Source organism: Teleopsis dalmanni, chromosome 2, assembly GCF_002237135.1.
Source record: "Teleopsis dalmanni isolate 2A chromosome 2, ASM223713v2, whole genome shotgun sequence".
In the NCBI taxonomy this organism is placed as follows: domain Eukaryota; kingdom Metazoa; phylum Arthropoda; class Insecta; order Diptera; family Diopsidae; genus Teleopsis; species Teleopsis dalmanni.
This window is the reverse complement of record NC_051847.1, coordinates 148326625-148345991: the sequence shown is the minus strand read 5'-3', so window position 1 is coordinate 148345991 and position 19367 is coordinate 148326625. Positions and strand designations below refer to the sequence as shown.

The 19367-nt window shown below is 29.7% G+C and overlaps 1 protein-coding gene across 2 annotated transcripts; it reads right to left on the bottom strand.

Moving 5' to 3' along the window:
- Window positions 1-490: 490 nt before the first annotated feature.
- On the bottom strand, window positions 491-18090 carry LOC119677699 (multidrug resistance-associated protein 4). 2 transcript variants are annotated; one of them, XM_038089151.1, is made up of 14 exons: window positions 17790-18090; window positions 8124-8354; window positions 7921-8052; window positions 7677-7858; window positions 5993-6249; window positions 5078-5929; window positions 4731-5008; window positions 4205-4643; window positions 3850-4140; window positions 3426-3780; window positions 1749-1979; window positions 1156-1688; window positions 927-1087; window positions 491-858 (listed from the first exon to the last, which is right to left on the bottom strand). In XM_038089151.1, exons 2-14 carry the CDS (start codon window positions 8306-8308, stop codon window positions 582-584), a joined length of 4173 nt encoding a protein of 1390 aa, XP_037945079.1. In that variant the 5' UTR covers window positions 8309-8354; window positions 17790-18090; the 3' UTR covers window positions 491-581. The 2 variants fall into 2 exon arrangements, with proteins under 2 accessions (XP_037945079.1, XP_037945080.1); XM_038089152.1 differs by lacking the exon at window positions 17790-18090 and adding an exon at window positions 9506-9640.
- Window positions 18091-19367: the final 1277 nt, after the last annotated feature.

Genomic DNA, 19367 nt, shown 5'->3' with positions numbered 1-19367 from the left:
TTTTTTATAAAATTATATTAAAAAATAAAAAAAAAACTTTTTTTATTAAATTATAAATAATTGAGAGATTTGTTGATTGATAACAATTGAATAAGGTAGATAAGACTACCTTATTAACATACTGTATTATCAAATTCACACAACAAATGTTTAAAAGCTCAATCAACCAGTTACAATAAGCTAAAGCTGCTTAAGCATCGTATCTTAGTGATCCCTTCATCTTACAGTGCCTCTTATTATTATTTATTTTATTGTGAAGTATCTTACAGTGTGATTTTTGTGATGTAACATTAATATTAAAATGAGCTTTTGGAATTTGATGATTTCTTTCTAACATTAATTTTTGTTTCAAATTGGCAATACCAGAATATCTAGTACATATTCAAACTTATAACAAATTCAAAATTCAGTTGTATTTTTAATACAACAAAAATTAAGAAATACAATAAAAATATTAACTAATTGTTAAGAAACTTATCTAAAAGTTTGGTATAATGAATCTTAAATAATAAATTAATTTCAATTTTTAAATACGTATTGTGTACGCTAAAGCACCACAATGTTTATAAATGCAAACTATACTATTTATGAGTAAGTAGCAATTTATTTTTTTGATACGTTTCACTAGCAATTTTTTTTAGAGCATCTGCTTCGCTCCCTGTTGCATCAACCATATGGCGTAAAAAGCTATTCGATGATTTTAATAGCACATGTGGAATGTCAAATTCTCGTGCTAATCCGGCATCCATAACTAATATACGATCCGAATCCATAACGGTATGTAGACGATGTGCTACTGTTAATACAGTGCAATTTTTAAATTTTACACGTATCGTACGCTGTATTAACGCATCAGTTCTGAAATTTCAAATAAAATAAAACAGATAAATAACATTTCTTTTTTTATTGAATTATCGCTAACTTACTGTGGATCTACATTAGCGGTTGCTTCATCTAACACTAAAATTTTATTATTACGCAAAACGGCTCGAGCAAGACAAATGAGTTGACGCTGGCCAACACTGAAATTACTACCACGCTCCGTAACCATATATTCTAATCCAGCTATAGCACCTTTGAGTTCAACCTAAAAATAAAAATAAAATAATTATACAATATTAATAATATAGAATGTATCATTCATAGATAACTCACATCTTCTAGTGCGCGCCATATATCAGCATCGGAATATTTTTCAAATGGATCCAAATTATAACGTAATGTAGCAGAAAACAGCACCGGATCTTGTGGTATTATTGATATTTTAGAACGCAGTGATTCCAGTGATATTTCACCAGTTTCTATGCCATCAATAAAAATGTTGCCATCAATATTTGCTAATCTGAATAGTGCACCTATTAGGGATGATTTTCCTGCACCTGTACGCCCTACAATTCCTACTTTCCAACCAGGCTGAATTAAAATATTTAAATTTTTAAGAACAGCTGCAGCATTTGGATCATAACGGCAAGACATATTCTTAAATTCTAGTTGTCCATGGGTTGGCCATATTTTCGGTGGTTCTTTCTTTATATCAGATTCTTGCTCTAAATCAGTATATTGCAGTACACGTTCAACACTAGTCATTTGCTGTAAGGATTCAGCGATTTGACGAACACCATATTGTACCATACCAGTCAATATCATAGCCTGTGATATAGCAAGCCCCACATTTCCACTAAATGTATCTATTATATACATATATTTATAGTAGAAAATATATTTTTAACATAGCTGATATTACTCACGTTGACTAAGCATTATAAAACTAAACGTAACAGAAGTAAGGAAGCAACAACTAGCACAGTCCAACCAAAGTCCTAAAGCAGTATTACTAGCCATCGTAAGTTGCCATACAGCGCTATGCACATCTTGTAAATTGTCAAATTCTCTTGCTACCACATCTTGTAACTCGCGTGCTCTGATAGTAGCAATGCCGGATAATGAAGCTGACAAATGCGAAAATACTGGGCTGCGACCTAAAAAAATATAAAGCAGTAATAATAGTTCACATATCCTTGAAAGTAATTATCTATATTTAAATTATTTTTTTCAAATTTTTTATGAAAACTATAGAATTATTTTAAGTAAATTATTTCATTATAAACAATATTAATTGAATAGCCTTAATTCTGGCTACTAATTTAACACTGATATTCATATTGTCACTGTTGTTAATATCTACATTGATATTGTATATAGTGATGGAATCCGTTACTGTATTGCTACCCATCCCTATCTATCTCAACACACACAATTTCGTCAAAAATGTCTAATGCTATACAACATGAATGTCCATTGATATTTTTACATTAGACTGTTTAATCACAGTTCAACGTTCAACAACATATCACACTCACACTAAAAGTCAAGTATTATATACATAAAGGGAGACACTGCAGAAAGATAAAGAGACCGTAAAGCTCACAAGTAAATAATATACATTTAAATAATAAATAAAGCAATATATCACATATAAAAGTTAAACTTTTCCAATAAAGTATAGTTCAATAAATTAGTAAGATGAATGATTGTAAATTGGTCGTTTTTTGAACAAACTTTGTCAATTTTGTGGTTGGTACTGGATATCTACATATAACTTGTCTCTGCTACTACTTAAAATCCCTTAACTTTCCTAATCCCATTCCATTATACAAGTTTTCTCATCATTTTGTGCCCTTACTTTTCAGGTCGGTGCGGACAGCAACTATGGTACTATTCTCTCATCACCCTATTATTTTTATATATGATATTAACTTAAAGGCTACGTCCAGAATGATAATATAATATGCTGTTATTGTCAAACATACATTTTCAAACTTTTTTTAAAGTGAAAGTCGGTCTAAGTACTAAGTACTTGGAATAATTTTAGAATTATTATAAAATAAGAAGATTGTTTAGTATATTAGGCCATTTCTATTCATAGGCTTTTGATAAACAAAAAAAAAAACTATAGTAAACAAAAATATTATTTATTTTAAATTAGTTAATAAATACTCCAAAAATATTATTTATTTTGTTTAAAAATGGCAACAATTTTGAAGGATATATACTATAATGGTTGAAGACCTTTATTTTACAGAACTGATTGTATTACTAGCATTTTAATATTCTGAGATATTCATGCATATACTTTATAATATATTATACTATATAGGTACTATATTATTAACTTTAACAATAAATACATATATAGGAGTTCATCTACTAAAATGAAACACTTAAATAAATAACCTATATATTATTAACATATAAGTGCTTACAAAATCTCATGCCTCCATCTGATTTCTGTTCATTATCTCTAAAATTGTAATATTATTTTGTTGCTTATAAAGTAATGAATACATTTTTACCTCTTTGTCTATTACATTATGTTATATTTTTATATTATAACAGAAAAAAATGAAATTAATTGTATTACTTACAAATTCCTTCCAATCGTTTTAAGTCTTGTGACGGTCTAATGTATAATTTCATTATAAACCAGTCAACAAAAGCCACAACGGACATTGCTATCAATAGTATAGGATTAACGACTGCTATAACAATTAATATACCAAACATAACAAGTGCGATTTGTATGAAATCCATCATAGACCTAGGTAAATACTCATCTATAGCACCCATATCTTTAGAGAATCTATTTAAAATTCGACCAGATGGATTTGTGTCGAAAAATCTCATTGTAGCATGCAATATACAACCAAACATACGATCATGTAATACTTTCGAAGCATGCATGCAAACTTTAAAGAAAAGATAACCTCTGAAGACAGTCATCTGAAATTAGGATATATGTATATAAAATTGAGCGTATTCGATTATATAAATATAATTCAATTTCCATACTATTACAACTCCAACTATTAGTGCACCGTAAATATATAAACATTCTGTTGTAGTTAATGTTGTAGTTTGATTTTGTGAACGCAGATACTCTTGTTCAGTCCAAATATTAACAAAGTAATCAGAACCACTGCATACGATTTGAGAGAAAAGCATTATAAACACCATGAAACTAAATCCGATTAATGTACTGCCGGCGCTAAAATATTCTTTCCACACATGTGCCGAAACTCCACCTTTAGCTTGGTCTTCTGCATTATCATCATCAATAGATAAATCTTGCTCAGAATTTAGCTATAATTATGATAAATAACAAATTTTTATATCCTCAGTATTATTGACCATAAAATTTAATTACCGATTTCTTCATTATGGAATCATCATTTGAACTAACTTTACGCAATGGTTGATAGCCATCATTAACTCCGTCTATATAAGGTATATCGTCTCCTTCATATATCGACAGATCGTTTAATGATTCATTTTCACTTTCGCTATTTTTTTCACTTTTAGGCCGTTCTAGTAATTTGGCAAAGTCCAAATCACTGCATCTTGCAAGCTCGTTATAGGTGCCTTGTCTTGAGATGCGACCATTTTCAATAATAACAATCCAATCTGCTTCAGTAAGGAAATGCACTTGATGTGTTACAAGAATGCGTGTAGCTTTTTCATTTGCTAATCTTCCTCTTGGCCCGATAACCTCATCGAATAAATGTCTACCAACATGAGCATCAACAGCACTCAATGGATCATCTAGCAAATAAATGGAGGCAGGCTTATAAACAGCACGTGCTAAACTGAAATTAAAAAAAAAAAAAAACAAAATTAAAGCAATGAAATAAAATAAATTATAGAAACGTTATAACTACACAGATTATACCTACCTTATACGAGCTCTCTGACCACCAGACAATGAAGCCCCTCGTTCACCAACAACAGTTTTGTCACCGTTGTGCAGTTGTTGAAAATCAGTTGATAGAGCGCAACATTTAGTCACTTCTTTATAACGTTTACGATCGTAGCTCTCACCAAATAAAATATTATTGCGTACAGTACCAGTGAAAAGCCAAGGTTCTTGAGAAGCATACGAAATATCACCTTGTAACACCACATTACCATCAATTATAGGTAATTCTCCGAGCAACAACTGAAGTAAAGAACTCTAATAGAGAAAACAGAGAGTTTGGTTACTTTTAGAACTGTTAATTTAACATTCAACTAAAAAATATACCTTCCCAGCTCCTACTGGTCCAATAACTGCACATAAGTGACCTTTCTGAATTTTTAAATTAATATCTTTTAACGTTGCTTGTGTGTTTGCCATTGCTGAGTCCCAATTAGCGTGAATTTGTTTAAGTACAACGGAGGTAGAGTCTCTACTTTCAAATGTATCCGTCTTATGTGTAATACCATGCGCCTTTTCATCATGCCCCTCTAACAATAAAAATGTTTGAATACGTCTTAAAGAAACTAATGCTTCAGCGCCAAAAGATACGGCTAATGGATACCATATTGCCGCTACAAGTTGCAAAATGTTATAGTAGCCCGCAGCTGAAAACACAATATCAGCAGATATCATATTCCCCATTAGAACTGCAGCTGCAATGGTAATGTATAAGGTGGATCGCTCTGTAAACACCATTGTACTTAAATAAAAACCACGCAAAAAGGAAGCATAACGAATCTGTTTTATTTCACGTCTTCTAGCTTCAGCAACTACAGCTTGAAATGGCTTCTCCCAGGCATACATTTTTATAACCTGTATGCCTTGCACCAGCTCGTTCATAATACCAACTCGCGCATCGGTACGTTCAGCAATTTTTAGACGTAATTTAGATGCCAATTTGCTTAGTCCCGTTTGTACTGGTATAGTTTTCACTAAAAGGCCTACAACACCAACAACAGCTGCTATACCAATACGCAACCAAATCAAATAACAAATAATCACCGCCTGTAGTGGCATTATCCATATCCAGTGTACAAATATAAAACCATAATCCAAACGGTTAACATCATTAGAGAGCAAATTTATAAGATAACCAGCAGGTGTCTGTCCTGCCGTTTTCATGGACAAGTGAAGTGTCTGCGAAAATAGAAAATATATTGTACTTATAAAAAACTTAAACATATAATCTTAATAATTTACTTTTCTATAAATTAAAGAACAACAGGCTATACGCATACGAGCTCCTAAAAGACGCTGTCTTAAGTCCACGTGATGTATTAAAAAGCAACCCAGTAAAGTTGACAGCACCAATATAGCACCAAGGGCGTAGACATCTGTCCAAATCGATAGGAAGAAATCATTAGAAGTGTCATTTAATGCTGGGGCAGACATTTGGTTATCACTTATATTTAAGCTGATAGGTTTAGAGTCAGTTCCGAGTAGAGAATTTGTATGTGCTGAAAATAGAAAGAAAAGTTCTATATTTTTTAAATTTTGTACTTATTAATACAATAATTTTATAAAAAATATTTTACAAATTGCAATAATCTGATTTTATAATTGTTTACTGACTCTATATGTGAAAGCTGACTTTGAATTTCAAATTTGACTGCGTACAACTTCAACACTTGGTACACTTGTAGTCCAAAAAATTAACCACGAATATTTGACTATAACAAATATTTTCAAAGACAACTGATTATTAAGTACTTGACAATATTGGACACAGCTGTATAGTCTCGCAGTTTGTAATAATTATTATTATAATAATGACAAACCTACCACAAAAGTTATTGCGGCTCACATAAACTAATGGCAGGTCATAATATCGTGGAGTAGATTTTCTTATCTTCTCTTGTTGCGTCAGCTATATCCAGATTTGCCAATTCCTCAAAGTAAATAACTTCCAAATAGTTAACGCCTTGTCTAGAGAGACTTGGACAGTGACATAATAAGTGTTTGACTGTTTATTTCATGCCGTTGACTTGAGAGTTTTTACAAAACTCTTTATTGGTGACACCTGAACTTATCGCATGCATACTAATCACAATATGAGCTGTAAAAACGGGCGTCACTGATTACACTACTTTTTCCTAAACTTCGACAAGTGCTTGTTTTTTCAAGGCATATTTTTGACCAAACTTGCTTTGATATGTGTCAGATTCATTGTGTTTGTCTATTTTCTGCTAGCTAACTCATCGAATCCGCAATTGCGGAATCGAAATTGGATGAATGTCGGTAGCTTCGTTTATTACCTTTGAAAATGAATACACACCACTACGCTATTCTTTCCAAAAATACAAGAAAGATCTATTTTATATATATATATATATATATATATATTATATATTAATATATTATATATTTATATATATATAATTATATATATATACATGCCATTTATACCATACCATTTGGCATACCTTATCTTTAATATTTTCTTTTAAAAGTCAAAAATTGAAATTTAAATTTACTTCTCTCAATTCTACTTGCAAAACTTCTCTCAATTCCACTTCCATTATGAAACCCCAATTATTTGGGTTCCTATTTCTACTAATTGGTAATTACTTAGTTGGAAAAATTCTAATTTTATATAAAAATTAATATATAGGTGGCTGTGATGTGAGTAGCATATGGTTTCTAGCAACTAATTCAATCATTTTATTTCAAAAAAATTAAAGTTTAATATATCACATCAACGAATAGAAATACATGAAATCAATAAACAATTATATTTGCTTATATTTATTTTATAGATTAACTTGTTGTCTTGTCTTCTGGGTATTTGAAATTGAAATTAATACTTATAGTAAATAACGTTCTTTGCTGTCTGTTTTTACAAAAAGCAATTGTTATGAATTCTAAAATGTAGACATAAACTCACCATTTTGATCGATATCTGGCACAAATCTTAACAAAGAATTACCCTTATTGAAATTTAACTCAACCGAACGTAAACTGCGATTATGTGTGTCGATCAGTGTTGCGTTAACAATATCATTTGAAGACGACGCAGCTTTCTGAAATTGTAGCAGCAACTGTGCCAATACAGCTGGAATAAGAGATCTTAAAATAAAGATAACACTGGATTATTGCACTTATAAACACTTGATATATTGGTTACTTACTTAATAATAATGTAAATTAAAGAAATCAAACCATCAACAATTGCAGAAGGCCAAAAAGTTCGCAAGATTGCATTTCGCAACAATGGTTGCTTTGTTTTTCGACGCGCTCTTTCTACTTCATTGTACCATTGTCTAAGAAATAAAAAAAAAACAATTATTATAATATATAATATAAAATTTTTTTCTCTAAATTCCATACTCACTTTTCTAATTTGTCACCCAAATCTTCTGAACGATCTTCCGGTAGACATTGCGTCAAATCATCTGTATTGAGGCCATTTTTTGAGCCTTTATAGAGAAGTGGTATAGACCACGCAAAAATTAAATGTGAGAAAAAGTTGGCATTACGTCTAGGATTTTGTCTTTCTGGTTTACTCGAACTGTCCATAACGACGATAAAAATGCGAGTAATCTCCAAACATATAGAAATAATACTGAAATAGATAACAAATGCAAATGCTCTGAGAATTTTATGAATTGATAAACGTGCATTGAACGTTTTTATTGCAACTAAGCAAAAAAACAAAAATCACAATGACTAAAAGTAGACATAATGTAAACAATTTTAAATAAATAAAAAATTTGATAATAATGTTACCGCTTATCAATCGCTCTCATTTAGCATGCATACTACTGACCTTGCATTGTAACCCAAATATACGATGAAACTGGTACAAAGAAACGCTAGCTACTCTTAATAACATATAATATATAAATATTTTTCTTTTACTATTTTACAATAAAAGTAGAAAAAATTGGAAAGATTGAGAGTAAATTCGAAAATTAAAAAACTTCAAGGAAGTTGAGTAGCAAAAACAGTAAGTGACCTTCGCAAATGTAGACAAAACCTATATACGAATGTTTTTTCCTACAACTTAGTCTTTCTATGTTCTTTTCATGAATAGTTTCAAAATCGTTACACTTATACATTGGAAATGTTATCTATCCTAATAAGTGATAAGGCATGATTTCTATTTAAAATCCGGGCATCGCGATTTCAGAACAAATGGTAGTTAATGTAATAAATGCAACATGTTTACAACCTACAAGTCTAATACATCAAGAATCAAATTCTATTGACATACAGTCAAAAAAATGGTTGGTTTAATCAAAATTCGTTCTGAAATCTGGGTGCCGGTTATATGTTTAACTAAAGATTTTGAAGTACAATCGAGTACATTACATTAGTTTTTGAAAGACTAGTTACTATATGCTTTAGGTCACTTTTTTTTAGTGTCACTCTAAATAAGGCGTACACAAATTATCTAATAGGACATATTGACTATGTTATAAGAAAAAGTGCCTTTAATTATCAACATAAGAGTCTGTTGACAAATCTATGATTATTAAAGAAATATAAAACCAAAATTCTTCAAGTGAAACAGGAATCATCTTTGAATGAATCAGTTACACAAACCAATATAAAATTATATAAATAACTAATAACATTATAAGTTATAATGTCAAAATATTTAAAATCAGTAAAATTAAAATTATTTGCTAAAGAAAGATAAGATCATCATAGTACTTTTTCAACAATTTAACAGAGTATTTACCGGTAACGAAGAAAGATTGATTAACTTACCTGAAGTCAACGAAATGAATTTAGTTCTTATTTTTTTCTTCCGATATAGTTTTTTGCAATAGTGATAGTAAGACGGTGAATAAACGTTAATTATAAACTGCTGACGAATATCCGTTGACCTCTCACTGCAAATAACCAACCAATTGTGATGATATGTTTACTAACTTTGTTGCTGTGGATATAAATTTTTCTGTTTTATGGCGCTGCTCAATAAAAGTTACATTCTAAATATCTATTCTTTAATTAATGGATTGTATCCCAAAAAGGTGTCACAGACATATCTAGCCAGTAGTAACAGTAAATTTTAATACTCCTTTTAAGGTTTATATTCGCTAAACACTATTATATTTGAGGCGGTACGCCTCTAGTTATCAGATATGGCTTTGCACTATCCTCTATTTTTATATCTGTAATGTATATTTACAAAAGTATTGATGAAAGTAAATACCAAGTTCGCTGGGAACGATAAATAAATCACTACTGCAGCTAGTATGATTATTATTATTGCAATCTTTATTTCATATGCAGGTTTTTTAAATAGGTAAGAGTCAAATTTTAATTCAGTTTTGACAAATTAAATATATCAATTAAATTTAATTATTTTATTTAATTTGTTCAAGCTTGAAGCCAGTTTTAATGTCTAACTTACTTACTGAAGTAAATGATCTTCAAAATTAATTTGACACAGGCAATTTCAAATACAACTAATATTATAAATAATATAAAATTAATTTCGAATAGTATTTTTTCATTATACCAAAAATGGAAATCTAATTTTGCAATGTTTGCAACATCATAATAATTAAAGGATAAGATTAAGATGTACGTAATAATGGAGCTCAAAATTGTCGAATTTCAGTGAATTATTAATAATTATTTTTGAATAGTTTAAATGGTATTGAAAAATGAAAAACTATGAAGAATTTTAATTTAACAAATAAAGCTTGTTAAAATTTAGTATATTTTAACAACAGCTCATTAAATTAAAACAACATTTCCTAAACTAACTTTAATGATTTTCCTTAAACAAATAAATATATAAAGAGGACAAAAGATTAGCTGAATAGACTCAATTTTTGACGATGTCGTCATAATCCCATAAAAATATCATTGTTTTTTTTTGCAATTTATAACCAACTTAAATTTTAAGTGGTCTAGAAGTAAATCTTAATATTTCTATACTTAAATAAACATATATTATATGTTCACAGTAGCATATACACGAGAGGTTTTGGGACTCAAGCCATCTCTAAAATAATGGAGTTTTTTCAATTAAAACTTTTTATATGAATTTTCAATTAGTCCCCTTACGTGAGTTTATTTATACGCCTCTGCCTTCGTCTCATGTTAAAGTAAACAATTTTTCTAATTTGCAATGTCAATAAACTTTTTTAGACAAAACGTACTAAAAGAAATATATATTTTTATATATTTAGACATAAATGATAAGATCGGGCATATTGAATAACATAAATCATATTAAATCATGTTAATTGTCTCAATGAGTTCCAAAATTTACGTTCTCATATACGTCTTTATGGCGCCAATAAAAATGCAATTATTAAACTTTCTCTAATACAAAACAATCAATAAATATTTTTTATATATTTAAAAAAAAGAATACGGTATATAAAAATATTTGTATGCACATACAAAAATCAATTTATATAATCTGACTGAGAGTAAGAGGATAAATACTAAATATTTTCATAATGTCACGTTTTATTAGAAACGCTTGCACTACATTTAAAACAAAAAAATAAAATGAAACACATAAAATTAAGAAAAAATTTGTTCAACAACAATAAGAATAACTAATGTTTTAAATTATTCAGTTAAATATAGACAAGGAAATATGGTATAACACTACCTATGCGAAAACCTTCAGATCTTATTCGGTTCAAAATAACTTAAATGAAGTTGCTAGACCCCGTTGATGACAATTGTGAAAAACGAACATATAATATGGTGGACGTTTAATTTTTTAATTCAGCAGTAGGTTACTATTGTCAACGTCCTTTAAACTTATATTTAGAAATCAGTGATAAATCTAAACAGGCTTTAAGTTTAATTATAAAACATTTTTTTTTCTAATCAAACAGTAATTATACATTTATCATGAATACACATATGTAAACAAATAGTCCTTCGATTGATATCGTGGAGCTTCAGCCTCTCAAACCTATTAAGCTGCGTGTCTGAGTCTAAGTTCAGAACTATTTAGACTGAGAAACACCTCAATATTTTTGTTTTTGACCTAAGTGAACTATTTGAATTGTTTAAAAGCGTTGCCTTTGACCCTTGAAATCAAAAACAATTTATTAACGGTGTATCTAAGTACTAATTAGGTCTAACAAGTGCTTATCCTGTGTACTATCTTTGGTCTTATGAAGAGAGTTAACGCATCTTTCTTTCGAGTTTATCAACTGTTTGGTGATTTTTGGTGATTAATTTGAAAGCTTTGCACATTTATTTTATATTTCGTCACAGTCCATGCTCTTGCAACCAATGCAAAAGATGTAATAAATTATACTAAACTATTTTAGAATTTTAAATAATAAAGTTGTTTCTAGTTGTGGCTCTAGTTTTATGTTATTTCATTAAAATAGCTGTTCTAACTTAATAGGTTCGTAAGAAAATCATATTAGAGTCTATATTAATATATTATCTTATATATATAATTCTTCTGTACGTGTGTTGACAGTGAACTCCTCCTAAAGGGCTGAACCGATTTTGATGAAATTTTTTGTGTGTGTTCAAGTGGATTCAAGGAAGGTTTAGATTCACAATTTGGCCCACTGGATAATGTCTTTTTAATCAATTTTTTATTTTTTGGTATCCATATACATTTATATTAAAAATTTAAAATTTATTCATGCTTACTTTGATTTGTTTAAAAACTTTAAAATCTCTAAAATGAATGGTAAAACTGACGTTGCATAGCTTAAGTGCATTTAAATTCCGCAGCATAATTATAGGTGAGCCAATTTTTAATCTTAAGTTATGTGGTGGTATTCCTGGTAAATCAAGCGAATTCAAAAATATAAATATCGTACAAAAAACAATGCCACGTCTTCGTGGACGAGGAGGAAATATTGGTCGACGGACTCGGAATTCACAATTACTCCAGAACCGTCGGTTAAATACATCGGCAGAAAACAATGAAGATGTAAGAAACCAGGATACAATTACACGTGCTAATGAAAGTCAAGAGCAACGCAACGAACGCCAGGAAAATTAATTGCAAGGGGAAACAACGTTCGCCGGGTCAGCTAGTATAATATATATTATTACATATAATAATAATGTTATATATATTACATATTATAATATATTGTATGTATTATATTATATATATATTACTTACAATTTTAGTTAAAAAAGTATTCTTAAATCTGATCTGTTTTCATAACTAATTTTTTTAAAATATCTTTATTATTATTGATCACGTCTGTTAGTTTTATAAACATACCTATTGTTATATTTAATGCATATGCAAAATATAAACCGATATATAATTTATTAATTTTTCATTATATATATATATATAATATATATAATATAAAATTCGTACACTCTGATAATATTATGTATAAATCATTATATTAGAACTTGTAGTCATGTTGATAAATCATTCGCCAAAAATAATAATTTATTTAAATTTTATATTCATAATAAATAATAAATAATAACATTTTTGATAAATTTCTGATAAAATTTTGTAGTACTAACCAATACTAGAATAACATCAACAAAAAACATATTTATATTAAATAAAATATTATCAAAAGTTTTTTGTTTGAAAGTAAAATATTAACAATATCTACTATAAATGTTGTATTTTTTATCAAAATAAATATTTATGGTGTTTAGAATATTGCGATCGAGTAGGAGTATGGGCAATAGATAACTTAATTAAAAGTTAATAAAAAGACTAAGTACAGTTTTTTGTTCAAATGGTGGACTCAAGTTTTTGCTGGTCGATTGTATACTGTCCTATTCACGATCGAATTTAAACGTGTTACTTGAGAAATAACAGCGTAACTAACAAAACTAATTTATAATCATCATACGTACTATCGCGAACATAGAAAGTATTAAAGATTACGATAACCTAGATATATTGTATAATATATATTTTTTTTTTTTTATTTAAACATACATTTGTTTATTGCATCTTCTCTTAAAATGAGACTAACAATAAGTTGTAAAATCTTATAACTAATTACATAATGTTACAAATTTTTATTTTAACTATACATTGTATAAAATAAAATAAAATAAAATAAAATAAGTAAACCTTATATCACGAACCTCACTTAGATTAATGGGTTAAATTTCATTGGAGTGAATGTTAGGTGGTTTCTTAAGAAAGTGGTTCAACTTTAACAGATTACTAAAAAGAAAGGTGCGGTTTTTACTTCAGCTGTTGAGCTGTTGAATATTAATTAACGGCTGGACGGTCAGCTCTTTTTAGGCGGGAAGTAATGGATAGAAGTGCGAGATTTCTTGCTAAGGGATTAACATGCTCTGTCAGCCTTTTATTGTATTTTTTTCTTATATTGTCAAATTCAGCTTTAACTAGGGGAATTTGTAGATCTCGGTGTATACTTTCATTCCTAATATACCATGGGGCACCAGTGATAATTCTTAGTATTTTTGACTGAGCTCTTTGTATAATTTCAATATTTGAAGCACTAGCATTGCCAAATAGCTGGATACCATAAGTCCATATTGGTTTTATGATGCTGTTATACAAGAGTACTTTATACTCTAGGCACAGGGAAGATCTGCTATTAATGAGCCAATGCAACTTAGAGGCTTGGAGCTTCATCTGAATTTTTTTGGCTTCAATATGTTTGCGCCAAGTTAGTCGTCTGTCTAGGTGGATACCTAAGTACGTTATATTATCTGCTTGTGGTATGGGAATGTTGTTTAGTAAAATTGTTGGAGATGTACTCCGATTTAAGGTAAAAATGACGTGTCTACATTTTACTTCGTTAATTTTAATTCGCCATTTTGACAACCATTTCTCCACCCGATATAAGTGAGATTGAAGTTGGTTTGAAGCTAGCACAGCGTTTCTGTTTCGGCATAAAATTGCCGTATCATCGGCAAACGTTGTGGTGATAACTGAACTACTTATCGGGATATCAGATGTGTAAAGTACATACAATATAGGGCCAAGAACACTTCCTTATGGAACGCCAGCTTCTACTGGGAAATTATTAGAAGTATATGATTTGCATTTCACTTTAAAGCTTCTATTATGCAGATACGATTCTAAAACTGAGTGGACATTTGCAGGTAATGAACAGCGTATCTTATATATGAGTCCATTATGCCATACTTTATCAAATGCTTGTTTAACATCGAGGAATACCGCGGAACAATATTCTCTGAGCTCAAATGCGTGTCTTATTTCATTCGTTATACGATTCACTTGCTCAATAGTTCCATGTTTTTCCCTAAAACCAAACTGGTGGGACGGTATTAAGTTTTGAATGTCAAGGAACGGTTTTAGCTTTAAAAGCAGTGCTCTTTCAAAGAGTTTAGAAAGGCATGGCAGTAAGCTTATTGGCCTGTATGAAGAGGCTATCGTGGGGTCTTTACCTGATTTATGAATCATAAAAATCATGGATGTTTTCCACTCTGTTGGATAAAAGCCAAATTTAATTATGCCATTAAAAAGTCTTGTAATAAAATTTATGGCCAAAAGGGGTAAGTTTTTTATCATGATGGGTGAGATATTATCATATCCCGGTGCTTTTTTGCAATCTAACTTGTTTGTGATTATTTGAACAAGATCATTGGCCGTGATATTCATGTCAATAGATGGTGCTGGTGGATCTTGAGTGGGAAAGTCATGTTGTCCTGTTGCAGGATTTGGTTGGAACACCTCTTTTAGGTAATCAGCAAAAACGTTAGATTTTTCTTCATCACTTCGCGCCCAGTTTCCAAGAGAGTTTCTTATTGGAGAATCGGAGTCTATGGGCGAATTTATACCTTTGCTAGCATTCCACAAAGATGAATGGTTTTTTCCATTTGGACATAGGTTTTGAATATAATTATATTGTCTGACTTTGACTTCCTTGCTTAATGCAGATCTAAGTCTCCTTTGGGCTTCCTTAAATAAGTTTTACGCTAAAGGGGACCTAGATTTTTGCCATTCACGCCTTAATCTACGTTTTTGTAAAACTAAATTCTCTATGTCACTATTTGTAAGTACTCTATTGAATCTGTAAATTTTATTGCCTTTAGGGGTGGAGTTTTCTGCTGCTGAAATCAGAACTGAGTTTAAAACTGAGGTTGCGTCCTCAATATGAGACTTACACTTTATCTTGTAATTTGTGTGTATGTGTGAGTTAATAAACTTTTTATATTTGAGCCAGTTTGTTCTAGGACTTGTAAGGCTATAGGAACAGTCATATAACTGAGGACCATCAAGTAAGCAAAATGTAACTGGAGAATGGTCAGAAGAATGGTCAGCTAGTGTATGTTGAGATAAAATTTTTGGCTTTGCCTTTGGTTACGGCGAAGTCTATTAGGTCTGGTATTTTATTTTTATCAGCAGGCCAATATGTTGGCTGCCCAGGAGAGATTACGTCTAGTGCATTTTTTCTATTTACAATTGAATTGTAGAGCTGTTTTCCTTTTGGATTACAGAGTCGTGAACCCCAATACGTGTGCTTGGCGTTGTAGTCTCCTGCCGCAAGAAATCTTTCACCTAGAGTTAAAAAGTAATCCGTAAATTGGGTCTCAGTAATGTTGAAGCGAGGAGGGCAGTAAACTGCCGATAAAGTTAAATTTTTTCCTATGTGCTTAAGGCATATTGATGTGGCTTGCATATAATTATGAGCATATGTACCTAGAAAATTGTGTTTTAGACGCCTTCTTATCAAAATACCTGTACCACCATGTGCTTTGCCATCTGGGTGATTGGTTTTATAGAATAAATAGAAAATAAAATTAGAAATAGAAAAGAAAAGAAAAGGAATAGAAAAGAAATTTTTGTTTGTTAGATGTGTTTCTTAGCAAAGCATTACATCCACACTTTCTCGGGACATGAAATTTGTGAGTTCAAGTTTATGTTGGCTTAAGCCATTTGCATTCCATGTACAAATTTTTAAAGTACTCATTATTTAGACAAAAACATTTGCATTAATTGGCTTTGCATTTTAACTATCTCGTTAAGAGTAGTTTGCATGATTGACATGAACTGAGTTAAGCTCTGAGTGAGTGGAGATCATTATTTCCAAACTATTACTTTGAACTGGAGGGGCTTGTTGCTTGTCAGATTTAACGACATTAGCATATGAAACGCCTGGTATAACAGGCTTAGAAGTTAAAGGTTGGGGTACTTCAACTAATTTGATGGTGTTGCTTCTTGTATAATATATGATGATATGTTTCTATATAACGCAGTGGACTACGCAGAAGAATTTAACTCAAGTACGTCTTTACCTAAACTAAGTATATTAAGAAAAAATATGGTTTTTATTACTCACAGCATTGTGATCAACTCTCAACTCTTAATTATAACTGTAAAAAAAAAAGTAGAATTTTAAGTATAACATTCTAAATCGAATAGAAGAAATCTTTTAGAAGTGATCGATCAAGGGATCTGATATTTATAATAAAACGCTGACAGCTGTAAACCAATAACTTCTAAATGAATATTACAATGCTGAAAGCTTAATTATTGAGTATTTTTTTTAAACATTTTTTATCATTACATATTTTTTCTCACAATGATTAGATATGTAATATATATATCTGTGTTATTTAAGATGTAAATCTGCTAACAAAATTAATTTTCTTAAATTTTTTTTTAAATTAATTAATTTTTTTTTAAACTTGATATTTGAGTTCACATTGAATCCAAAATAATTATTATATTAATATATATATACCTACATATATGTATTTATGAACCTGTATGGGGCACCCAATTAATTCTTCTCGTACTTTTAGTACGCGTTTTAAACGAAATTCCTCATTTATAAATATAAACATTCACATATACATTTTGTATACACATATATACATATTCACTTACAATACTGTTTATAAATTAATATTTTGCATTTATTATCGAAATTAGTCAATATATGTATTTTGAATAATATTTAAACAAGTTAAGACCGGCCATGTCAACGACCTCAATAGATAAAAATGTTCAAATTAGGTTAAAATGACCGAAAATAGCACAAACAATAACAAAATCAAAATACAATTAACTTATATAAAATTTATTACTTAACTTTAAAAAAAAAATACTCACAATTATGTTAATTAGTTTTTTAATTAAAAATTTCACTTTTTCAATGAATGCAAACAATTATTTAACCAATTCGACTGAATTATGCTTTAGCAGCCCGGCACGGCGGCAACGACAACAAAAAGCAAAACAACGCAAAGTGTTTGATGATAATGCAAACTTTTTGTTTATAAAACTAAAACGAATTCTCAAAAGAATGGGTTTCCATATATTTTACATGTATGAGTTCGAAGTATAATAGTGTTGTGTAACGCACGCGAATACCATACAATATTATATACTTATTAATGGGTTAATTAACTTTATTAAGAAAAGACACTCTTTAACAAGAATTTTATTTAACACTATTTTAATTATGATTTTCATTAAATCAAAAAAAATATTATTTCATAAAAATTAAGTACTCTCTATAGTGTAAATTCACATTAAATAAAAACAAAAATTTCTCAACCACCAAGTACCACACAAAACGAACAAACCCAACCACTTTGTCTGAGTACTCAATCACAACTGCTGTTGTTGGCAACAAATTGTTGCTTCAAAGCCAACTTGTTCGGATATTGGCGAGTTCTGCTATAGCAGCTGTTTTTATTATTGTGTTGTGTGTCCACCACCAAGCACGCTGTCGACTTTGAATTTGAGAGAATCTGTAAATCTGTTTGACCGCACTGCACAATCATACCAAACAAGTTCGATTAAAAAAAATATTTTGTTCATTTATATTTGTTTTGTTGCGCTAGCAAATAACGCAAAAACAAACCAAAGAAGTGACATATGCCATTAAAAAAGTAATAAAAATAAATTTTCTTTGAATTTTCTTTTAACACAAATTTCTATTAAAATGTAGTTGCTTGGAAAATAAAAGAATTCTTGTTTGAAATTTTTTTTTTTTCACAGCAAATATCATAACAGCATTTAACCTACTTGATTTTTATTGCATTGCTCATCTATAAAAATATTTCGAAATTCTTTCAAGTACCCGTTATTCCATGGAGACTCTTTAAATAAATCTATTCTGTCTATCTTAACAATACTAGCATTTTTTTATAAATACAATTTATATACATATGAAATATATTTTTACTTTAATCAATGGCTCCAAAAACAAACTTCGTTACAAAATACAACATCTGTCATGCTTTAAAAGAGCTTTTTAATATTAAAAAAAAATTTTTATAAATATTTTTGAAATTCATGTAAAAAAATCAGATTAAATTAAGCCTGAATAGTTCAAAAATTTTTCTTTATTAATAATCATTAATATTTCTAAAATTATGCTAAAATAGTGAAATAAAAACTTATTACATGATTAATTAAATAATATCTACGACAAGAAATTCCTTATTGAATGAGAATAACAACAATAAAAAAAGATTCGATTTTCATATCATTATTGATATGGAATATGGCACTACGACCGTCAAGTCTATTGTGGTCCCTTCTGGGCTTAGAAAATAACAATAAAAAAAGATTCGGTTTTCATATTATCATGATATGGGATATGGCACTGTGACCGTCGGGTCTATTGTGCTCCCTTCTGGGCGTAGAGTAAGTTTCCAAGCCTTATTGCTTCAATAAAGA

What these genes read in the sequence shown, in the direction of transcription:
- LOC119677699 (XM_038089151.1), bottom strand. Translation starts at nt 8,308, where the DNA reads ATGGACAGTTCGAGTAAACCAGAAAGACAAAATCCTAGACGTAATGCC. An exon ending in GACCAGTAGGAGCTGGGAAG is followed by an intron (nt 5,009 to 5,077) that starts GTATATTTTTTA and finishes TTTCTCTATTAG; the next exon opens with AGTTCTTTACTTCAGTTGTT. An exon ending in TATGGCGCGCACTAGAAGAT is followed by an intron (nt 1,088 to 1,155) that starts GTGAGTTATCTA and finishes TTTTATTTTTAG; the next exon opens with GTTGAACTCAAAGGTGCTAT.